The sequence below is a fragment of the Saccopteryx bilineata genome, chromosome 2 (genome assembly GCF_036850765.1).
Source record: "Saccopteryx bilineata isolate mSacBil1 chromosome 2, mSacBil1_pri_phased_curated, whole genome shotgun sequence".
Taxonomy (NCBI): Eukaryota; Metazoa; Chordata; class Mammalia; order Chiroptera; family Emballonuridae; genus Saccopteryx; species Saccopteryx bilineata.
The window spans coordinates 215184963-215209214 of NC_089491.1; the positions used below are offsets into that span (position 1 = coordinate 215184963).

Below are 24252 nucleotides of genomic sequence, written 5' to 3' on the forward strand. Positions count from 1 at the left end.
GAGAATAGGCTTTGCAAATTATATTCCTTGAGCTTTGTGTCATTGAATGTTTCTAATCTTAGTTAAGAGTATTCTTCTCTTTCCAAGAGAAGACATGAAAAACTTGGCATTGCTCGAGCCACAGGGACATTTCGCTCCTCTGCATTTTGAAGTGCTCAGTTCAGTCCCATTCCCTTGCCACCACAATAAAAGTCCCATGTTATGAATTAACTCAGTACTCATCACAGCAGAGATGCCTTACCAATGCAACCGAAGTGTTGTCAGCCAGGATTCCAGTGGTAAACCTTATTTGCACATATAGTGCACATGCATAGACCCAAACACACGGACAAACACATATGTATACATTTGCAGTACAGTTGAGAAGATGAAACCGCAATTCCAGCTTGGCTTAAAAGAAGCACTCAGAAGTCCCTAGAGACTGAAGGATGTATGCACCACAGCTAGTCAAAGAACACATCCATGGCCATGCTTTATTAGAGAGAGAGACAGAGGTGTGTGCTCACGATTGAACATACAGGAGGAGATGCCCAGCAATTAGAAAAGTGGATAGAAATGGGGTTAGTGGTAGCAACAGACCCATCCCCAAAGACCAGGAAAACCGATCTGTTACAAGGAGCATAGTCAGTGGCGAGAAAGACGAAAGGTGGCCAGGCTTGAGGAAGGTCCACTTACTGACGCTGCCACACACGGCCATGCAGTACTCCTCTGTGTCAAAGTTGTTTCGGTTGCCGCCACATCCGCCGTAAAAGAATGGGGCGCACTTCCCTTCGGTCACATCAAAGTACCAGCGGGAGATCATTGCTCGGCATGGCCCCGTCTCGGCTTGTTCAGAGCACACCTCTAATCAGAGGAGATGTGGGGAACCACATTTAGCATGAAAAGGTATCGGCTCAGGGTTCATATGTACATGTTTAATTTTCTAACGCATTATTCCTCCCAGTGGTAACTTGCGTTGGGTTTATTAGGCAGCATCTGCCAAACATTTACTGAGGAATGTAATGGTCTAGCGGGATGTTAGAATTACGTCTGAAACAAAGCAGTGCATTCATACCTGGTTTAATGAGTGCAGCCCTGGGTAGTAAGAGGATTCCAGCTACCGGTGAACATATCTTTTAGCTGCTTTTAGATTAATGTTAAATGCCTCAAGGAATCTGCACATCAAAATATTTCTCCACAATAAAAAAAAAAACTTTTTCTTTTAAAATAACTTCCAATTAATTTTACAGGGAAAAGGATGTGTCTGGTTAGGATGAAAATAATTTAACCTCTAGCAAGTATCTGATTTTCTTTACAAAACAATTGCTTTGACTTGAAGTATAAAATAATTACGCATTATTCTATGTGAAGGTGATCCAGTTTTCAGCCTGTCCAATGACTGACTATATTTGAAAGCATATCTACTATTTGTGAATGTGACTTAAGAGTCAGTTACATTATCTCTAATTAAAAAAAAATCTTTACTTCTATATTTATCTGTCCCTTGAATAATAATGTTCCTATCTCTAATTTAAAAAAAAATCTTTACTTGTATATTTATCTGTCCCTTGAATAATAATGTTCCAAACAATAAAACAGTCAACCAACTCTGAGTTGTTAATACCTACCATGTATTGTTTTATATTAAAACACATCTTCCTGTCAACATGCTTTGTCACCTTTCCCAAGATCAATTTCATAATCCCTGATCCACTCAACAGGTAGTAAACTGCATGATTCCATTTTACTGTGATTAGAATAAGAATTCTACCTCCCACACATATTCCATTTTGTTAGAAGTAAAACTATTTTCTAGCTCATTTTGTGCCCTGCCGTATATAAGCTTATAGAGAGCCTGCTAATGGCTTAGCACAAAACATATATATATATATATATATATATATGTATGTATCTTGCTTATTCTTAGCTTAACACATTAAGGGAAAGCAACTTTCTTCTAAAAGATAAAAACCATACAAAGCCCAGAGCTTTCAAATTAGTAATATTCAAGATTGACCATAAACAATTTCTCAAAGACAAAGATCCGCAAGGACCTAAAAGTGAATGACTAGTTTATTTCCCCTTACACACCACTCAGGTCTTTTTCTAAGCAAAGAGCTGATGACAACACTAGAAGCTGCAGCTATCATGATGTCAACAGAAATGGGAGGGGCAGTGAGCACTGAGTCCCGGGAAAGGAGTGTCAAGCTCTCTGCAGGAGAAATGCCCGGCTAGCAGCGAGGTAAGATGATTCTGTCTCTCCTAGACAGTTCTCAGATAGATAATCTGGCTCCAGGAGCATCAAGGTCAGTGTCACTCATTATTAAGTCATCTCATTTAATACTGTTGTTTTGAAAGTCCATGCTTGCACACCAACAAGATTTAGTTGGCTTTATGCATAGAATTCTTCTGTATGATAAAAATCCGCAACCTGTTGACATAAGTATCTCATCCACTAAACAATTCAATTTGTCCCTCTAAATTAAATGACTAAGCATTCTGAATTATAAAGGGTAAGTTAGTTTTGGGGGGATCAGATCACCCAGAGTTATGGACAAAGCAGCTTCTGAGCTGCAGAGCCGTAAACCACAGCCACCAGCTGTCTCCCCTCCTGGACTTTATCTTCAGTTGTAATCAATATCTACAGGTTGGCTTTCTCTCCTTCTCTGTACCTCCCTTACCAATTTGGAGGCTGCATGTACCATTCATTCTTTTTCTAAGGCGATAAAACTCATTTCTACCTCAGGCTGCATTGATTCCAACAAGACTAGAAGGAAATGGTGTCTTCTGAATTTACACTTGGTTGGAGTTGGCACTTTGGTTATAAGTGGCTGCTGCCAAGGAGGGCATAGAATGCATGCCCCTAAGTCACAGGAGCACAAGCAACAAAAATCATCATTTTTTGACAATTCAAGTGGGTCTTCACGTTTTATACCTCTTAGAGCGCTAAATACATGTCTTCTAACTCTTGTCTGCCACAAGCCACATAGCATGCATCACAGCTCTGTGGGGGCAGGAAATGTGTGTGTGATATCTTCTATGTACTATATAAAAGTAGCAGAATTTCAGGTGGGTGCAAGTAATGGGATGAAAGCATGATGATCAAAGAAGACAATCCATGACTGATATTGCCCTTGTGAGAGCTAGTAACAAGTTCCTATATCTGATAAAGGCAAAAACTCCCTGTCCAGAATTCAGATGGCATTACACTATACTGCGGTTTTCCCCTACCAAGTGAGAAACATAATGGCACATTCATTTTTTTATACTATATTCATTTTACTCTTCCTCTGGGTTTTTCCAAATAGCTATCAAACCCTTTGTTATAACTAATTTGTAGAGCTCCAAGCAAAAAAAAAAAAGCATCCGTCCTGGCCGGTTCGCTCAGCGATAAGTGTGGGCCTGGCATGTGGAAGTTCTGGGTTCAATCGTCAGCCAGGACACACAGGAGAAGTGCCCATCTGTTTCTTCAGCATTCTCCCCTCTCCTTTTTCTCTATCTCCCTTTTCTCCTCCTGTAGCCAAGGCTCCATTGGAGCAAAGTTGGCCAGAGCGCTGAGGATGATTCCATGGTCTCCGCCTCAGGCACTAGAATGGTTCCAGTTGCAATGGAGCAACATCCCAGATAGGCAGAGCATCGCCCCCTAGTGGGCATGCTGGGTGGATCCCAGTTGGGCGCATGCAGGAGCCTGTCTGTCTGCTTCCCTGCTTCTCAGTTCAGAAAAATACAAACAAACAAACAAACAAAAAAACAAAAAAGAAAAGGCACCTAGAACTCAAAATCCATTTATATACCAAGTAAACAGAAAGAACTACAAGATGGGCCCACAATTCTTGCTGGAATCTCTAGAGTCTTAATCCATCAATTAAAGTAAAAAAAAAGCAAAGAGTGACATAATCTCCACTGGGAGAATGTTTTGTTGGTTCTTGTGACATTACTGCAGCTGTTAAACTCCTGATTTGAAATGGCCCCAAACAGTTTCATGACTCTGTTGTGTATGGACATAGTTGGGAATAGTGATCAATCCCCTGGTAGGTACTTATAAAAGGGTATTTATTTAATATGATGTAGTCAGAGCTAGTATAAGAGTGCATGATAATTTAATGTCAAATCCAGGATGTATTAAGGAGCAGACATATGTGAGCCTTGAAGAGCAGGGGTGAGAATGTGTCCCTGTCACTTTGGAATCTCTCAAAGGCAATCACCTGTACAACTGGGCCTGATCTGCTGAAACAGAGGAGGGTACCCCGTTACCCCATACCAGAGCAAGATCAGACAGGTAAGAATAGGCATCTCCTTCTCTTTCCTCCAATTATCAGCATCATTGATCCACCTGGCATTTTCCAATCACTTTCCTCCTGACTATGACAAAAACATAAACTTTCTAGAGCAGTTAAGCTGATTTCAGAAGGGACTCAGAGTAGAATGGTCACTTTTGACCTCTTATTCATATTTACATTTCCACTCTACTGTAGAGCACGCAAGTGTCTGAGCTCTCTGACCTCTTCTCTAACTCTTCATCATTTCAGAAAAATTATCCATGTAGTTAAAAAAACCTTTGCTTAGTCTGGGAGAGGCTTAAGGGTGGGCGGGGGGCAGCATGGGGGAAGTACTATGCGAGTACTTTTACACAAGGCATTAATTATACAGAAAGGAGGTGGCCAATGCTTTGGCGAAGAGAAAGCACATGCTTGGGCTGAAGAAATGTAAAGTGACCCATGTCAACTTCACAGCTGTGACACTGCACTAAAAATGGGGAACACTCAGTGAAGGCTGGCCTTTGTATCTTTGCACTAATTCTTTCCCTGCATTGAATCTACAAGTAGCTCCCAAAAGGGAAAAAAAACCCTTCACATTAAAAAACATAAAACAGGACTGCTGGTGGTTCAATATTCCTTTGAATTCTAATCTTGTCTCTTTCCTTGAATCTCTTAGTTTGGTGTAATTCCCCCAAAGGGCAATCAATCCATCTCCATTTGAGAAACATTCCTTTAAATTTCTTACTAGCAATGGGAAATTACCAGAAAAACCTATCCAATCAAGACTTTAACCAAGTAGAAGAGTTTTATTTTATTTGTTTGTTTGTTTATTTATTATTTTTTCTGAAGTGAGAAGCAGGGAGGTGGAGAGACAGAGTCCTGCATGTGCTTGACAGGGATCCACCTGGCATGCCCACTAGGAGGTGATGCTCTGCCCAGCTGGGGCATTGCTCTATTGCAATTGGAGCCATTCTAGTGCCTGAGGTGCCTGAGGTGGAGGCCATGGAGCCATCATCAGCACCTGGGCCAACTTTGCTCCAATGAAGCTTTGGCTGCAGGATGGGAAGAGAGAGATAGAGAGAAAGAGGAGGGAAGGGTGGAGAAGCAGATGGGTGTCGTTCCTGTGTGCCCTGACCAAAACTCGAACCTGGAACATCTACACACCGGGCCAACATTCTACCACTGAGCCAACTGGCCAGGGCTAAGTAGAAGAGTTTTAAAGCATGGTGTCCTGAAATATATAATTTATAAGCCGCATGACTAGCTTTTGAGAAAAAGAAATCTCAAAAGACTTTAAATGCTTATGTTTACATTATTTTTTTGAATAAAAAAATTCCTTCCTTCCTAATTTACAAATCTTACCAAAAAAAATGCAGTGATAAAGTGTTTTATATTGATTACTATAACCATTCAGTGGAAAATTATTTATAATATCACCCACTACATGGAAATCTTGTAAAATTAGACCTTTTATTACTGTAGCCTTAAATGGAAGTCATTTGAAAATTAAAACTGCATTTTCCTTTTCACACCTTCATCCTCTTCTCAAAACCTTAAATAATAAATGAAAAACTCACATTTTGAGATCATTGGCTAAATTTATTTTTTGAATTCCAATTTACCTTTATTTCTACTCCAAGTAAATGTTACATATAAAAATAAAGAAAAAATATTTTTTCCAGAATAACAGAAGCAGAAATATTTCTCATAAAGATCTTGAAAGTTAGCTAGAATCATAGCCACAGACTTACATAGACATCTGAATAACATTAATCTTTGATTATTCATATTTTGTTTTTAAACTTAAGAACACAAATAGGTTTTCTAATATTCATTTAGCTAAATTCTGCTGGCAGGGAAGGCTTATCTCTTATAACAGCTCTAGCCACCCTTCAAGACAAAGGACCATTTAATAAACTGAAATGGTAGGGTGCACAAAGCAGTAGGAGTTTGTGCTGAAGAGTCTCTATGTAGTTTGATCTTTGTAAGGTAATCCTTGCAGGTTTCAACACTAAATTGCATTTTGTAAAAGTCAATATTACACAAACCCGAGATAGAAACAGGCTAGCACTCCCTACATTAATTGTTGACCGGCAATTTTATGCAGAAGTTATTCATGTCACCAGCTGTATTTTCGTAATTGAGTATGAAAATGAAACTATTTAAATAAACTTCAGCATACTTTATTTATACATAATGAATTTAAATAAATCTATTAAGTTCTACATCACTACAATATATTTCAAAATCACTCGGACAATCAGATAAAGTGTCTGTATATCATTCATTGAAAAGTTCTTCACATTCACGATCCATCATGGTAAAAACTTTTATAATACCATAATTGTGATAAAAACCTAAATATCAAGAAAAGTCACTTTTATATAATAAACTGAACACGACTGAACATGACGAAGAAAGATTTTACAATATCCTTGATATGTACGTTCAAACAGCGAGCGGTTAGAAGGTAGTCCAAGTATAGATAGCTCGGACACTGTGATTGTTTTTGTTTACTGTACCTTTGATTTTACAGTCTCACGCCTGGAGGAGTGGGAAGAAAAGGAGTCCGCATGAGAATATAGAACAGTGTGCTGTTTTCCAAACTTCGACCCTCAGGGCAAAGAGTCACAAATACAATAATCCTATATTACCCTGAGTTTCAAAAATTGAAGTAGCTAATGCAAGTGTAAACATAGTTAACTCGTGAGCGGTCAACAATGTGTTAAATAAAATAAGTATGTAATTCACCATTCCAAAAATAATGCTTAACCACAAAAAAATAATTCTGAATGAATTTCAAATTGGAGCAAATATTTTGGGGACAGTCAAAATTAGAATGCTGACTTTACATTTTTTAAAAATTAGATAAGAAAACAGCTGTGAACATGGCACACTAAGATGGGTAAAAAATGCCCACTTTTATCCTTGCGCAGGGACCATGCTAATCTTCTCTGTATCGTTCCAATTTTTCAGTATATGTGCTGCTGAAGTGATTACTAAAAATCAGACATGAAAACAGCTGTGAACGTGGCACACTAAGATGGGTTAAAAATGCCAAATTTCAAATACATGATAATTATAATGGTACTTTCATAGGCAAAGTTAACAGGTTAGCAAACTATTAACTTTAAATAAAGCATTAAATGAAGAATAATTGTAGAATTTAAAACTTTAATTATTTCATTTTTAACAACTGAATAATTATTCTTAGATGATAGGAATGTATATAAAATAAAAGCCTATATTACATGGAATGTATAAACATTAAATTTATAAATTTAAAAAAAAACAACCACTTGACTAATCCAACTAGAGTTATTTACAGAAAGCTAAAAATTGTATACTGTCATATTGTAGAACTAACAAAAAACTGTGAAGCACGGTTTCTCCAAATGCTGCAAGAATATATGCACAATTAAAGCTCATAGATGCACAAATATATCTATGTTCCTGGAGTTAAAAGTTACATACTGTATTTGCAATTTTAAAGTAGAAAGGGCAAAGGAAAAAAGACAACTATAGTTTGATCTTGTAATGTCAGCTGTTTAATATTAACAATAAAATAAAATGAAAACAATGACAGAAGTGCTAAAATCTACTAAATATGATTATTGTTAATATTTCAAATAAATGTTGATAATGAAAACAACTGACCTCAATACTATTTATATCAACTTTAGTTTTCAGCCTGATTAAGTAAGTTATTGTTATAACTCTAATAGTACTAAAGGGTGAAACTTCATAAGCCCAAGTTATTGGAATCATTCATATATTCTGCTGAAGAATAAAAAGACAAATTTGTGTGTGGTTCTTATGGATGAAAAATTTAAAATATTAGCATATTAGAAAACTAGTTATTTTTTAAGAATTTTTTTTTCACAATAGTAGATATGTATACTTTAAATAGAAAATAAAAATTTTTTTAAAAAGGATTTTATTTTATTCATTTTAGAGCGGAGAGAGAGAGAGAGAGAGAGAAGGGGGGAGGAGCAGAAAGCATCAACTCCCACATGTGCCTTGACCAGGCAAGCCCAGGGTTTTGAACTGGAGATGTCAGCATTCCAGGTCAACGCCCCATCCGCTGCGCCACTACAGGTCAGGCCAAAAATAAAATTTTTAAGGTGCTTACAAATATGAGCAAGTAGTCATAAAAAAAGAAACAACCCACATCCAATAGAAAATTCCTCTGATCAGAACAATAAGTTATCAGATATTTATTACCTACTAATCATATTTTACTAAAAAGAAACCTGCAAAATTAGGCAAGCCAACTTCAACTAAAGTCTTACAGCTAATCTCATGTAAACCTCAACTATGGGCTGAACTGTAGACACAAGTGATGGAAACAGCTGTGTTAGTAATGAAATCACTGATTCAGTACAAAACGATGGGTGCTAATTTGTCACGGAAGTCTGTAGAAGATCTGTGGCGTTGACTTGGCTTTTACTGAATTGTGTTGATCCTCTCAGGCTATCCAATACATCTGTCATTCCAATTATACCTGACCTGATTCTCACATCCCTCCATGATGAAAGGTTATTTATAAAACGCCACCTGAGGAGATGTATTCGGGAAGTATTTAGACCACTAAGCAGTACTCTTGTGTTGGTGGCGTCGGCAAGCATTCACAAAAAAGCACCAGTATGACTTCCTGATAACTTTGTCCTGTTTGTTGTGTGTGTGGGGGGAACACTTGTTTTCTCTAAGCTGTGTGGCTAGGCTGAAACCAAGCCTGGAATTAGAAGGCACTTTAAACTCTGAATAAGACAGGATGTCACATCCTTTGTTGGAAATAAGAGAAAGTGACTTTTTTTACTGACTCTGAGGAGGGGTATACTCGGAAACTGGTTGTCTCTGGAAAAACAAAACACTTTGATTTATACCGTTTGCCAATTTTCTGTGGTGTCAATACTCACATTAACAGCATGTCAAGCTACCAATGGTTGTGGCTCACAGAATTCCTCAATATCTTAATAATCAGCTTTCACAGGCCAAGAGGAGTCAGCTATCGCACAACCTGGGAAGTCTGTTTCGTGTGCTGTAATGAGGATGCTGATATGAAGTTGTATGTTTGTATGCCCCGCCAGCATCGGGTGTGTGTCTGTATCTCTATATTCACTGATAATTTCCTAGTTTTTATCAGCAGATTTATTGACATAAAATTTCCATACCATAAAGTATAGAATCAATACTTTACTATATTCACAAAGATTGATCTACATTGTCTCATAGCAAATTATATTTTTCAATTTCATGCTGCTTGAAATATTGCAGGTGTGGTTGACAGCAGGCTAAGACAGCCACTCTGTCCATATCCCTGTGCCCCCAGCAACCAGTGCCATGGCCAGTACCGAGGAGTGCCCGGTTGACGCTGGTGGGCATACAACAGTAAATCACATGGTCCTTCTCCCAGATCCATGGTTACCAGAGGGAGAAGAGCCATAATTTAATTCTGTGGAGTTCAGTAACCTAGCCCAAGGCAAGAAACATTTAAATATCAAGCTTCTAAATTTCATCATCGTATGGGAGGCTTAAAGAAACACCTACATCAGTGTCACTGTCCATTTAATAGATGAACTTCTTCAAGAGGTTCAAATGCCCATAAGAAATGAAACACTATCTAGAAATGCAGTGGCATTTGATATTATCTTGGTTCGATTTTCAGCAGGATGTAAAGTTTAACTGCAGGTATTTTAATATACAATATATATTCACAAAAAGTTTTAGTTCAGAAACCAATTTCAAACTGTTATTTTTCTTAATTCTTATTATAGGTCTATAAATATCAGCTCTATTATACTAATAATATAGATGTAACTTGTATGCTTTTTATAATTAAAATGACAATCTGTTGGCTTACCGTTGACATTTCATAATTTCTAATAATGTAGTAAACACTAGTTCTCTGGAAGATCAGAATAATACCTGTAACCATGACAACCTTAGCATCTTGTTAACCAAACACTTACTATCTACCAGTAGCTGTACTGTTTCCCATAGATAATTCCATTTATTCCTCACAAAATGATTAAAATGAGGTATTATGAAACCCCATTTTCAGAGGGATGCAATGAGGCCTAACAGTTATAAAACTGATATAAATTTACAATCAGTGGGTTGTATAGCCAGGGTTTGACTCTGGGCAGCCTGTTCTTGGGAAACAAACTGAAATACCATGTGGCAGGCATAGGGTTAAGTATCTAACATGGATCACCAATTCTTGCAACAAACACACAACTCTGTATCAGCATCCACATTACAGCACATGAAACAGACTTCCCAGGTTACTTAACTGGCCCAAGGCCATACGATTAAACATCCTCTCTCAACCCTACACTAATCTGCCTCTGACCATAATAAAACCATCGTAATGTATTAACTTGGTAGGGCAGTATCTGAAATATAAAGAACTTCATACTATTTTTCTCATAATCACTATTAGAGGCTTTTTGGTTTGTTTGTTTAATAAAGGCCCAGATAGAAAATATTTTTAGCTTTGTGGGCTATATGGTGTCTGCTCCACTCCACCTCTGCCACATGGAGGCAGCCACAGGTGGACATGTAAGCAAACGGGGTCGGCTGTGTCCTAGAACAACTGTGTGATCAGAAAACAAGTGACAGACCATATATGACCTATGGCCATAGATTGCTGACCCCTGATCATTATGCTCAGTGTGAAATAATAATAACATGAATATATGCCTATAGCAAAGGAATATACATTTATAAGAAAACACAGGTTAAACTGAAATAGTATGTATTAGAAATAAAAAAGTAAAGTTTTAACATTGGTGTAATAAAAATACCCCGGTCTGCCCTGGCTGGGCTGCTCAGTGGATAAAGTGTCTTCCTGGTAAACTGAGGCTGTAGGTTCAATCCCTGGTCAGGGCATATATGAGAAGCAATCAGTGAATGCACAACTAAATGGAATAATTAAGTGGAACAATGAGTTGATGCTTCTCTCTCTCTCCCTCCCACCCTACCCTTCCACTCTCTCAAATCAATGGAAAAATAAAGAATAAAAAATTAATAAAAAAAAAAGGAATACCTGACTTATCTGGGTCCAAATCCTCACCACTTACCAGCTTTGTCACCGTGAGCACATTTTAGAAAATGTTTCTAGGCCTTAGTTGCCTTGACATTAAATGGTAAAGTAAAATTTCTACCACACGGCAGAGTTACAAGGATTAAAAGATAGAAATATCACCCTAAAGGACAAGGGGAGTGGTGATTCTGAAAACCCAAGAACTTCAGCCTGACCTGCCAGGACACAGTGAGAGCCAACTCCCGTGACATCTTCCACGACGCTTAGCAGTCAGCAAGGGGGTAATGAGTATCTGCTGAATAAGTAGACATGAGGGGAGAAACAGAGGTGTGCTAGATGGACACAACTGGCTAGCTTAAATAAAAGATTACATCATTTATTACAATACACAGGTTTAATCAGTTTAGAGTTCATAATTGAGTTAATTAACCTGACATTTTGGTTTTATGAATGGTCTTCCCTTCTCAAAACACAGAAAATTAAGAGCAAGTATCTAAATATACTAATGTTTTATTCAAATTGATATTGCCTTATTCTGTTAGATCAACATTCATTTTTAACAACCAAAAACAACGACTCCTATAGCCAGATGGATGCTGCTGTGTGTGTGTGTCTATGCTCACTTTCAAATAATACCTTCTCCTCTGGAATCAGGGACACAATTAGAACCGATATCTTCTACCCTGATGTCATTGATTCTAATACAAAAAGGCTGGAAATTTTAGGGCCCTCTTGAAATGTCCTATATTTTTCTTCCACTTGCTTATTTCTTTCAAATTTTAACCAATTGCAAAATATTGAGCTTTTTTTTTATGAAGCACATTAAGGACTCGTATTAGTAGCAATATATTGGTAATGAAGAAACAGTTTTCTTATTAAGTATGGTTGTAAATCACATTTCCTCTCAGGCACTGAAACATTAACACTGAAAACCAGATTATAAGTCTCTTTCTCAATATATCTTCTTTGCAAGCCATTCTGATTTTTATTTTCAGTGCAGGAGCAGGCTACTTGTAATTGGAGTTTTATAAAGTTAGCTATCATCTATGGCATTGTCTTTACTCTTCATCAGGGAAGCATAACTCACTCTCTACACCAAAGAAGGAAAAAGGACTTTGTGGAGGAAAGGGGCTCAATGTGGCTGGGCCCTTCAGTGTTACCATCTAAACTTTATTGAAATTAACTGGGAATACAGAAGACTTTCTGATCTAGAAACAATAATCTGTAACATGTTTGCCTCTTGAGCCTCCTTTCCAAGAAATATGTCTTGATGATGCAGGTTTTATCCATTTCAGGAGTCTTAGAGAGGGATGCATGAATTCTCACCGAAGGCTCTTCTATTTCTGATATTAACAATTGGTACCTCTAAATGACCAAGTATTTGCTTTTAGACAGCTGCTTTCTTCCTCTTCTTACCATCAGCATTATTAACTTATCTTTTAAGGCTAATTTCTTTTTGTATTTCTATCCTGGAGATTTTTATAATAAATAAGTTATCTAATTGCCTTTGTCTTTCTATAGAAAATACTATTATCACCCATTGCCCCAACAGCAGTAACATCAAAGCAAAATCTCTTCACTCTTTCCACCAGAAACATAGTAGGTCCTGAATTGATCACCCTTAGTTAATGGCCATACTTGCCATATACCTTTTGACAGCACCATACTGGTTTTGCTATACCTACTATTCTGAAGTGCCCTATAACAAAAATCCATTTGTAGACTCACCACCAGCCCTTCCAATACCATTTCAAATGAATTCTCCTCCATAGACCCTTCTCCAATCCATTTCTTGCTCTTTGAAGTAGGCTCTAGACCAGGGGTCCCCAAACTACGGCCCGCAGGCTGCATGCGGCCCCCTGAGGCCGTTTATCCGGCCCCCGCTGCACTTCTGGAAGGGGCACCTCTTCCATTGGTGGTCGGTGAGAGGAGCATAGTTCCCATTGAAATACTGGTCAGTTTGTTGATTTAAATTTACTTGTTCTTTATTTTAAATATTGTATTTGTTCCCGTTTTGTTTTTTTACTTTAAAATAAGATATGTGCATTGTGCACAGGGATTTGTTCATAGTTTTTTTTAATAGTACGGCCCTCCAACGGTCTGAGGGACAGTGAACTGGCCCCCTGTGTAAAAAGTTTGGGGACCCCTGCTTTAGACCCATACTTTATGCCATGCAGATAACTTGTCTTTCTTTGACTTACATTTTCTACTAGATTTTAACATACATGAGGGTCAGCTACCCTGTGTGTTCTCATTATATGACCCACTGAGTCTAGCAAATGACTTAAACCAAATAGGGGTCCAAAAGCTAATGTTGAATAAGTAGACATTAATTATTAAATAAATAACTATCTTGATGGAGATCTCAAGAACTTCAATCCTAGTGCAGATTACTAGCTGTTGTATTTTGTAGTCACATGCCTTTTTGGTTTCAGAAAGAAAAGCCCTATAATAATGTCCTTCCCTACTATGAAAATAGAAGCTAACAAGTTCATTTAACCAGATGTGCCACAGATGGTTCTAGTAGACAGAAAAGAAATACCATGAGGAAAAGATTCCATGAGTATTTAAAATCAGTGGCTCAGAGTGTGCATTTATTTACATGTATATCAACTTACATAAACACTAATGTGCTAAACTGAATACATAGCTATCATTAAGTAGGGAATGATAAATAATCCATCTTGGACTATAACTTTTCTTTTCTTAAGAATATGCAATATTTAAAATGTTTTAAGCTAACTCAGACTGTTCAATTTAGAATAATCTGTTTTAAAAACTACAAGTTAGAAGAAATGCAAAATCTTAAACACTATGTTAAATAAAGCAACCAGACACCGAAAGACCATGTTTGACCCTACTTGTACTAAATGTCTAGAAAAGGCAAATCTGTAGAGGCATAAAGTAGATAGCTGTTGTTTAGGGCTTATGGTGAGAACAAGGATTAACTGTGAATGGGAGTGAACGATCTTACTGAGATGATGAAAATGTTCCAAGATTAGATTATGGTGATGGTTGTACAATTTGATAAATTTATTTTTATTTTATTTTATTTATTTTATTTTTTTGACACAGAGAGAGGGATAGATAGGGACAGACAGACAGAAATGGAGAGAGATGAGAAGCATCAATTATCAGTTTTTTGTTGCGACACCTTAAGTTGTTCAGTGATTGCTTCCTCTTATGAGCCTTGACTGCGGGGCTACAGCAGACCAAGTAATTCCTTGTTCGAGCCAACGACCTTGGGTCCAAGCTGGTGAGCTTTGCTCAAACCAGATGAGCCCGCACTCAAGCTGGCGACCTCAGGGTCTCGAACCTGGGTCCTCTACATCCCAGTCCGACGCTCTATCCACTGCGCCACTGCCTGGTCAGGCGATAAATTTATTAAAGCCACTGAATTACATACTTATGCATTTAACATGAGTGAATTTCATAAATAAATTATAACTCATTAAAGTTTTTAAAAATGTAATAAATAGAAGATACTAGAGCAATCATTAAGAATCTCCTCAAGGCAGAGAAAGTGCCCCATTTTAAGTTCTAAAATATTAACAGAGCTGAAATAATTTTACCTTAATAAAAAGTGAGAGGAAGACTTATATCACTATAACATTTAATGGTAGACATTAAAAGTATCTGCAAGACACTGAAACCCAATAACTCCCTCCATATTCATTTGATCTAATTCTAGGACTATCTTTTACTATCTGTAAAACAAATACACACCCTTAAAGAAACTGAGCCCGAACTACAATAACATTTGGTTGCTTTTATTTCATTGAGACAAAAAGGAAGTCGTCTTTTCATTCATTTAGTTCACAATACTCCCAAAAGGAGTATTCACTAAACAGGAAAAAAAGTCAATCTCTCCAAGAAGACACTGTCACTTCTCCATAAAATAAAGACAACACAAATAAACCAAGTTAAATTTCACAGCAAAAATGATAACGTGTCACTCACCAAATATCACTTTTCTCCTTTAATGAAATCTAACTGCAACTACTCACTCTACCAAGATTTTTTGAAAACTTTCTGTAAGCCACGAACTCTGCATGATACTAAATAAAATCCAGTCTTTGCCCTCAAGGAGCTCATAGCCCAGATGGTACAAGAGGTAACAGACAACAGCATGCAATACACACCATTGCCAGGGAAATAACAAGCATGTCACCTAACTAACTGCCTTTGTCAAAGGATACCACACTTAGTTAGATGGTATACTGCAGAGCAAGTTGGGGTTTGCCAAGCAGCACACACAAGGTATAGACTAGAGTGCATCATCAGGACTTTACATCCTTTAAAATGAATTGGTGAACCGCTCATTAACCAAAAAGAGGTCAACAAGCCTAAGACTTGGTGTTTTTAAATTTTATTTTTGGTTAGGAAGACACTAACAGGATAGAAATTTCAAACTTTACTATGATGTGTTCCTTTTCCCTTAAAAAGAAAATCCCAGAAAACAGTGGATTACCTCGGACCACCTCTTCCACAGACTCTGTGGTGGTGGTTGTGGTTGTGGCAATACTGGTGGTTCTCTCTTTGGCCTCTTCATAGGGTTCCTCAGCATCTTCCTCTACCTCCTCACCATCCTCATCATCCTCACCATCTTCGGCTTCTTCTTCCTCGACATCAGCCACTTCCTCATCCTCTGCTACTTCCACAACTTTGTCCTCACTGCCGCAGGAAAGAGAAGTAACATTATGAGTCATTTAAACAGATGTGAGGAAAGGAAAAAAAAAATCAATGACAAGAATTTTAGAAATTTGAAGGGAAATGTGACACTGAATTAAAAACATGGGGTAAGTGTGAAGTCAGCAGGTCAAAGTAAGACCCGAGTTGAGTAGGTTTGCAACTTTTTAACACTTGCCCACTGTTATTCTTACTTTATGTACTTGCAGAAAGAGGATGTCATAACTTCAACTCTATGACATTCTGGAAAAGGAAAAATTATGGAGACCATCTGAAGATCAGTGGTTGCCAGGGGTCCAGGGTGAGAAGAGAGGGATGAAGAGGCAGAGGGAATTTTAGGGCCGTTTATTACTCTGTAAAACACTGTAAGAAGGACACACACATTGTGCATGTGTCAAAACTGACAGAACACCAGGAGTGATCTCTATGTAAACTATGAACTTTAGTTAATAATAATTTATCAATATTGGACCAAATTATACTACATGAATGCAAAATTAACAACAGAGGAAATGAGGGGAGGGGGCCAGCAAAGGAGGAGTAGAGGGGAGCTCTTTACATCCTGCTCAAATTGTATATAAACCTAAAACTTCTATAAAAAGTGAAGTCTATTAAATGTAAGGTAGGGGATCCCAAACAGTTTATCATATTATGGGGATAACTTCCCATAATGTATGAGAATATCACACAGCATCTGCACAGTATACACTCAGGAAGTGTAGGTAGAAATTGATTCAAATGTTGCTGTTAAAAGTTTAAACTGGAAATGAAGGAGGAAGAAGAAACTGGCTTAAATAAATCTCTAATACCCAATGGTCAATGATACTTACTGAAAATACATAGTTGTGATCCTTAGTCTGATGAATTGTGTAAGCTTTGTAGACTATCAGGTATTAAGTGGTTCTTAAACTTCACTGAGCATCAGAATTGCCTGAAAGGCTTATTAAAACACAGACTGCTGGGCACCACGTCCAGAGTTTCTTATTCGGTGGGTCTGGGATGTGGCCCGAGAACATACATTTCTAACAAGTTTCCAGGTAATGTCAATGCTGGTGGTTAGGGAACAATATTCTAAGAAGCAATGAAATATGCAATACTGAGAATAATGGTAACAGGTGGGTAGGAAGTCACAGTATAGTTGGGAAAAGGATCAGAAATAATATGGCATTAAATATGTATATTCAGTGATGCACAGTGGTGAGTCATAAATCAGCAAATTTGGGTGACACAGATGGGCATGTCTGGAACAAAATGACAAAGTCCTAGTGACATATCCTTGTGACAGTCACATCTCTGCCAGCTCAGACATGGTCGAGAGCATTTGAAAGACGACAGATGAAGATAGGAATGGAAGTGGTAAACAGTGGAAGTCTATCAGATATCATCTGGCCAGATAAAAGCAATGGATGGTTCCTGCTAAATCAGATGACAAAACCAATACAGGAAAAAGATGGCGACGTGGTGGAGGATGTCAACATAGCAGAGCATCTGCCCTGTGTCTTATTTGACAAGAAGCAGCACAGGAATAGGACTGAGGGCTGCCATTTGACACAGAAATTTCCTCAAAAGAGAGATGGCAGAGGAGAATTGTGACCCCAATGCCGATTCCTACCTACAAGGAGAAGCATATTGATGACGAAGGGGGATGAACCTGGAGAGTCTGTGTCAGGCACAACCCAGGGGCCTTGGCATGTTAGTTTGTTCGGCGTGGTGCAGAAAATCAGATTTTAAATATATTGGTGAAACAGAACAGGTTTCCTTGATCTACGAAGACAGAGAGGAAGGGAGAGAAAGGCTTTCTAAAACTAAAGTATGACAGAACAGCCACAGCTAATTTTGCTGAGGGTGAAAAGGAGAAAGATTTGTGCAGAAATGAATACAGCACAAGATAGAATTTCCTCACTAACTCAGAATTTAAAGAATTTTTATAGCCTGACCAGGCAGTGGCAGAGTGGATAGAGCATCAGACTGGGATGCAGAGGACCCAGGTTCGAGACACCGAGGTCTCCAGCTTGAGCGCGGGCTCATCTGGTTTGAGCATAGGCTCACCAGCTTGAGCCCAAGGTCGCTGGCTTGAGCAAGGGGTCACTTAGTCTGCTGTAGCCCCCCCAGTCAAGGCATATATGAGAAAGCAATCAATGAACAACTAAGGTGCCGCAATGAAGAACTGATGCTTCTCATCTCTCTCCCTGTCTGTCTGTCCTCTCTCTATCTCTGTCACACACACAAAAAGAATTTTTATATATGAAAAGTCAATAAAAATATGTATGGCTCCCATTGGAATGACTTCCTAATCCTGATTAAATATGATGCAGGGAATAATAAACACATATGTACAAAGAAGATGAAGCATGTGTCTAAAACAAAAGGATAAAGAGAATCTTATTAAACCAAGTAACATAAATAATAACTTGCTATTAGTGTGTTGATAAATGAAGTATTAACACAGAAGACCTCAATCAGTTATGTTAACGTTTCCTACAGTGTGGAAACCTGTCCTCTTTCCCTAATATATTTGAAATCTGATTTCCACAAGAAATAAGTAAGAAGAAGAGGAAGAGAAAACATTGGCATTGATCGTCAGATGGTATAAGCCTTTGTCTGCTTAGAGATAAATGGGGTGCATGCAATCATTGATTTCTTGACTGCCTGAATTCCTGCACGAAAAGTCTATAATTTGACGTAGCATCTCAAAAGAATCCTAAACTTAACAGTTGCTCAGATGGCCCAAATTTTACCCTGAATACTGTCTCAGTTTTGTTCTATAGAATTTCAATGACGTACTACTTATGAATAAAACCAATGCATATAATAAGCCAATTTATTGTGTAGGCGCTCTTCTGTAGTCAGTCAAATCCTAAGCACCAATGCTATTAATAGTTAGTTCTTCAAATTAGGTAAAAAAAAAAAAATCAGATAAAACTAGGGAGAAAAATCAAATGAAGCCAGTACTCTTTTTTTTTTTTTTTTTTTACAGAGACAGAGAGTGAGTCAGAGAGAGGGATAGACAGGGACAGACAGACAGGAACAAAGAGAGATGAGAAGCATCAAACAGTTTTTCATTGCGCGTTGCAACACCTTAGTTGTTCATTGATAGCTTTCTCACATGTGCCTTGACCACGAGCCTTCAGCAGACCAAGCAAACCCTTGCTGGAGCCAGCGACCTTGGGTCCAAGCTGGTGAGCCTTGCTCATACCAGGTGAGCCTTGCTCATACCAGATGAGCCCGCACTCAAGCTGGCGACCTTGGAGTCTCGAACCTGGGTCCTTCCGCATCCAAGTCTGATGCTCTCTCCACTGCGCCACTGCCTGGTCAGGCGAAGCCAGTACTCTTCATACACCGTGAAGTGTGTGTGGAGTCTTGAAACATGAATGGAGTGACAGGGAAGTTATGTGATCCAGGTTAAGACAGCAATGTGCCTCCATGCGGGAAGGTGAAAACATGACCCTGGGCACCCCCAGGAATGTCCCTCAGCCTTCTCTGTTATGACCTAGATGTTGCACTTAAAACTCCAAACAGAAACCATGCTTATTGAAACAGCTGTAGTAAAGTGACCAGCATTCTGGTATGTGTAGCCATGAACAAGAGCAAAATAGTTTTTGCCTGTCTCCATCATTACATCTGCCTGAGCAATTCACTGGCGTAATAACAAGGAACAGAGACACATAAAAGTTTGGCTGGCGAAGGAATTAAATTACTAAGCCTACCAGTACTTATTACCATAGCTTTGATTTCTGGAATTAAATTTAGTTGTCCATGAATCCAATTACCTATTAAAACAGTAGCACAGTTCGGTTTTAATGATGTTGCCTCTTCCCAAAGAGCACCAAACACGCCAACATTACAACGGCAGATTGGAGTTTTCATAAACAGCAAGAAAGAGAGAAAGGGGAAAATTCTTTTTCCACCATCTCTGCACTCACTGGAAAGCTTTGTTCTGTGATGTGACCGAGGTGGGTTGGTTTTGGAAAGCCATTCATGGTGCAAGAAAATGCAAGGAGGGGCCAGTTTGTGAAAGTGTCAGGCTGGGCGTCAGAAAGCAATTTCTTTAGAAGCAATCAAACAACTCGCAATAAGATAATCTCTTGGGAACACAGTGGAATATTCATAACACATTCCCACATGTTTGCGTGTGTCAATTCAGAGCAGACGGTCTGTACATCTTTTAAATTCTGATCATGAGAAACATGTCTAAGGGATGAGGGAACGGTCTCAACATGCTGACCATCTCAGAACTACCTGAGTTTAAAAAGGCAGCTAACGGGTCAAAGGGACATTACTACTGGAAGGAAATAAATCATTGATAATAGGAAGCTATGGGTTAGCACCCAAGACCAGGTGGTGACAAATACACTGCATCACAGAGGTGAGTCCTTGTATTTCTACACTGAAGGCTGACCTTGATACAATTCCACTTATGGTTACCTTCCTGGACATCCCCCCTCAGACACTGAAAGACTCTGATGCACATATCCATTTTAATAAGGTGACCAACTTTTTTATAATGAAAAGGAAGACAAAATTAAATTGAAAACAATATCATAAGTAAAAGAAACATTTTATTCATTGAAACAATATGATGAATGCATAATAAAAAATTTGTAATATTTTATATTATAATTATGCTTACATGCCTATTAATTTTTAAAAATAATTGTAAGGAAAAAGTACTCATTTAGATACAAATATGTCACATCACACCCAATGGATCGACTCTATCAATTGAATACGGACATTTATAGATTAGTCTTCCAATATCAAAAAGGAGGACATGTAGGAGGACAGAACTTACAAAAGAAGGACTGTCCTCCCTAAAGGAGAGCAATTGGTCACCTTAGTTTTAATTGCTTCTTGGTTAAGTCATGCACAGCAATTCACCATTTGCATTCTCTAAAAAAACTGTCTCCTTTCCCTAGTCTCTGGTTAAACTGGTTTTTATCTTCCCCTTTGTAGGACAAAGGAGAGGAAATGACAGAGAGAAAGCTCTGATCGCGTGGTTCATGGGAATTGGACAACCAGGAGACTTGCAGTGATGAAGGAGAGTGAAAGCAGACCAGAGATCCGTTCCCATGCAAGGACCAACTATGGGAAACCGGAGGGGCACGTGTCCACAGGAAGATGCTCAGACACCTATGTGCAGATCTAGGAAGGGAACATCACCCAGGGTCCAGAGTGGAGAGAAAAAAGAAAGCCCATTTCAAAAAAAGGTAAACAGATGGTTCTTACCATCTCTGCTTGAATTCTTATAGCTGCCAATTTAACATGGAGGGTACAGGGCTGGATAAGTCAGTTGAATTATTGCTGTTAAATTAAGGGAATTAAAAGCTGCTAGAAAATGTGAGAAATATATAAAAGAAGCTTATTCTCTACGGTTTTGAGTAAATGTTTCAAGGGGAAGAGAGTGAAGCAGAAAACAAACAACCGAACCAACAAACCTATCTTCTACAGGCACCTGTAGAAGTTAAACACACACACACACACACACACACACACACACGGACACACCATCTGACTGCATTTATACCAACTATGAAAACAGTCGTTCCTCCATGCTGTTAGCACTCAGACGAGTATTACACTTTGGCGAGGGGTGTCTTTACATTTTCAAAAAACTGTAAATAAAGACAAAAGAAAAAAAAAATGAACAGAAATGGTATGTGACCTGCAAAGCCTAAAATGTTTACCTCCTCCAGAGCCTGCAAACAGCAGGGGCCCCTGCAGCACGGCCGAGTGATTACAAGTACAAACTCAGGCCAGATAGCCTGGATCCAAATTCTGGCTCTGTGACCTTGAATAAGTTACTTAACATCTCTGTGCCTCCTTATTCTCACCAGTAAAACAGAAAATTTATAAGACGTACCTTCATTAACAGGGGTGTGATGAGGAACAAATGGGTTTATATTTCTAATGCACTTAAAAGAAAACAAAGTCCACACACAAAGTACTTGGAGGCAGCATTTGACACAAGAAGATGTGCTCAAAAAATTGTGTTAAATAAATGAATGGCGTCGTGACTAAATACCACTGTACTATTCGCCAGAATGCTCAGAATTGATGTGTTCTATGACGACAGCACACACAATCGGGTTTCCTTCTTTATTAGAAAACACAAAGAGTCAGATGTTTGGTGTTCCTAGGAAAGATCTTAAGAAAGAGAACACAGAAATACTTCATCTCTATAATAAAAACAAACAAAACAAAACGATGCTAGAGATTGTATTTTCAGGATTCTAGTACCACATGGCACAATGACATTAACAGAACACCATAGAATCTAGATTTAAGTTCATGTGTGGATTGGCTACTCAGGTTCTTACCAATCCCAAGAATAAGACCACCTGTATTCACTAAAAGGTGCTAGGCATGAAAGCAAATTTAAGATTACAAAACAGCTAGTATAAATCAACTTCTCTTCATACAGACTGTAAACTCTGCCTGTGTAATTCAGTGAGCTTCTGCAATACAGGGCAGACAGAAACTGTAACATGAGAAGCATGGTCCGGTCATGCTTCTGTGTAAACTAAGAGCACGGACGGGGTAGAACATTTGAGAAACAATTTCTTTCTTCTCCACTATCTCATATGTTCAGAGGAGGAAGAATGATCCAACAATAGAGACAAACATTGCCAATATAAATAATACCCCTTGGACCTGGGATGGGGCAGTTCACAGGGAAACTAGAAGGGCCTCCTCAGCACACAGGTGTCATGATATAAGAAGGTCTGTTGTGAATCCTGAGTGCTGAGGATGTCACAGACTGAAACCTGCTACTAAACAGTCTGGCGTGAGAGAACCAGACACAATGGCCATTTCAGCAGCTCAGGGAAAATCCGACTGGGAATCCAATATTTGCTACTAAAAAATTATTGTTTAATTTTGTGGGTGCGGTGATAACATTTGAGCTCTGTAAAAAAGTGTCCTTAGATTTTAGAGATAGAGACTGAAGTATTTACTATGCCTGATGTCTGCACTGTACGTTAAATCATAAAAAGTTTGCTGAAAGGGAAAAATGACATTCTGGGAGGCTTAAGAAATATAATGTGTGGGATATAATTATAGTAAGAAACTAAATTGCTTTAAAAAAAAGACCATCTTGGAAGCAAGGAAAGCCATATATAATCAAAAGTAGGTTCTTTTCCTGACACCTTAATGCACCAAGCACCTAAAGTGATAAAAAGTTTCAAAGTCAGAGAGATGATGTCAGAGTAATGGCGGAGTAGGAAGCGATACCGATAAATCTCCCCCAAAACTCAACAAGATCTTCAACCAGAAACAGAAAAACCTATACTTGGAGCCTCCAGATGCTTCACAATACACCCGAAGGTATGGTTGAGTGAAAAATTGGCTAAATATATAACCAAATCCTGAAGGAAATAGGGAGTAAGAAATGCTCCGCCTTCCTCACTTACCTAAACAGGGCGGCTTTCTCTGGTAACTGTGAATATAGAAACTGAGGCGGGCAAAGGGGGTGAATACATCCAGGCCGCGCACAAAAGGCCGAACCAGACTGTGGCACGGGGATCCTAGCGGAGGAAAAACTGTTCCTGTGGCAAGCGGGGCAATACAAGCTAACACTCGCGCCAAACCCAAACAAAGAAAGACAAGCGGAGTGGCCATTTTACCCGGTCTCCTGGTCGGTGCACAGTTAGTGGGCGAGAGATCTCTTCCTAAGCCCCAGAAGTGGGTGTCCGTGTTGCCCCACAGAGAGGCAGGGTCAGAGGCCTTTCTGTGGGCCGAAAGCAGAATCTCTGGGCAGCCCCAGTGCCCTGGGAAAGCCGCGCACGGGAGGGAGCGAGAACTAATTCCAACGGTGGAAATTTTCCGTGCTGGTGAGGGTTTCACTCAGGGAAACGCGGCCAGCCTCATATCCTGGTGTGCGCGCGCAGATAGGTAGTGAGCGATTCCTCCTAGTGCCTCGGCAGGGCGCGCCCGTGTTATCGCACAGAGGGGCAGAGTCAGGGGCCTTTGTGTGGGCAAAAGCGGAATCTCGGGCCGCCCCAGCGCCTTGCAAAAGCCACGCACGGGGACAGAGCGAGAGCGAATTCCAGCGCTGCAAATTTCCATGCGGTTGGGGGTTTCACTCAGAGCGTGAGACTACTGGCCGGATATCCTGGTCTGCGTGCGCAGATAGTGAATGAGAGTTTCCTCCAAGCACCCCGGAAGTGGGTGACCGCCTGTGTTACCGGACAGAGTGGCAGAGCCAGAGGTCTTTGAGTGGGCGGAAAGCCCGCCTGATTATGCTAGCAGCTCTGACTGACTGAGCCTTACCCAGAGCTC

The 24252-nt window shown here is 39.1% G+C and overlaps 1 protein-coding gene and 1 non-coding gene across 7 annotated transcripts in view; both read right to left on the minus strand.

Moving 5' to 3' along the window:
- APP (amyloid beta precursor protein) overlaps positions 1-24252 on the minus strand; it is a 323882-nt gene that overhangs the window by 110314 nt on the left and 189316 nt on the right. For 4 of the 6 annotated variants that reach the window (XM_066259111.1, XM_066259110.1, XM_066259109.1 and 1 more), the window contains exons 6-7: positions 15758-15960; positions 676-843 (exon numbers count right to left, since the gene is read on the minus strand). In XM_066259111.1, the coding sequence (XP_066115208.1) occupies positions 676-843; positions 15758-15960 (371 nt within the window). The remainder of the gene's footprint in view (positions 1-675; positions 844-15757; positions 15961-24252) is intronic. The other 2 variants (XM_066259113.1, XM_066259112.1) reach the window with 1 other exon arrangement.
- Positions 7136-7238, minus strand: LOC136327361 (U6 spliceosomal RNA). Its single transcript, XR_010729604.1, has one exon. It is a non-coding gene; the product is annotated as a U6 spliceosomal RNA (small nuclear RNA).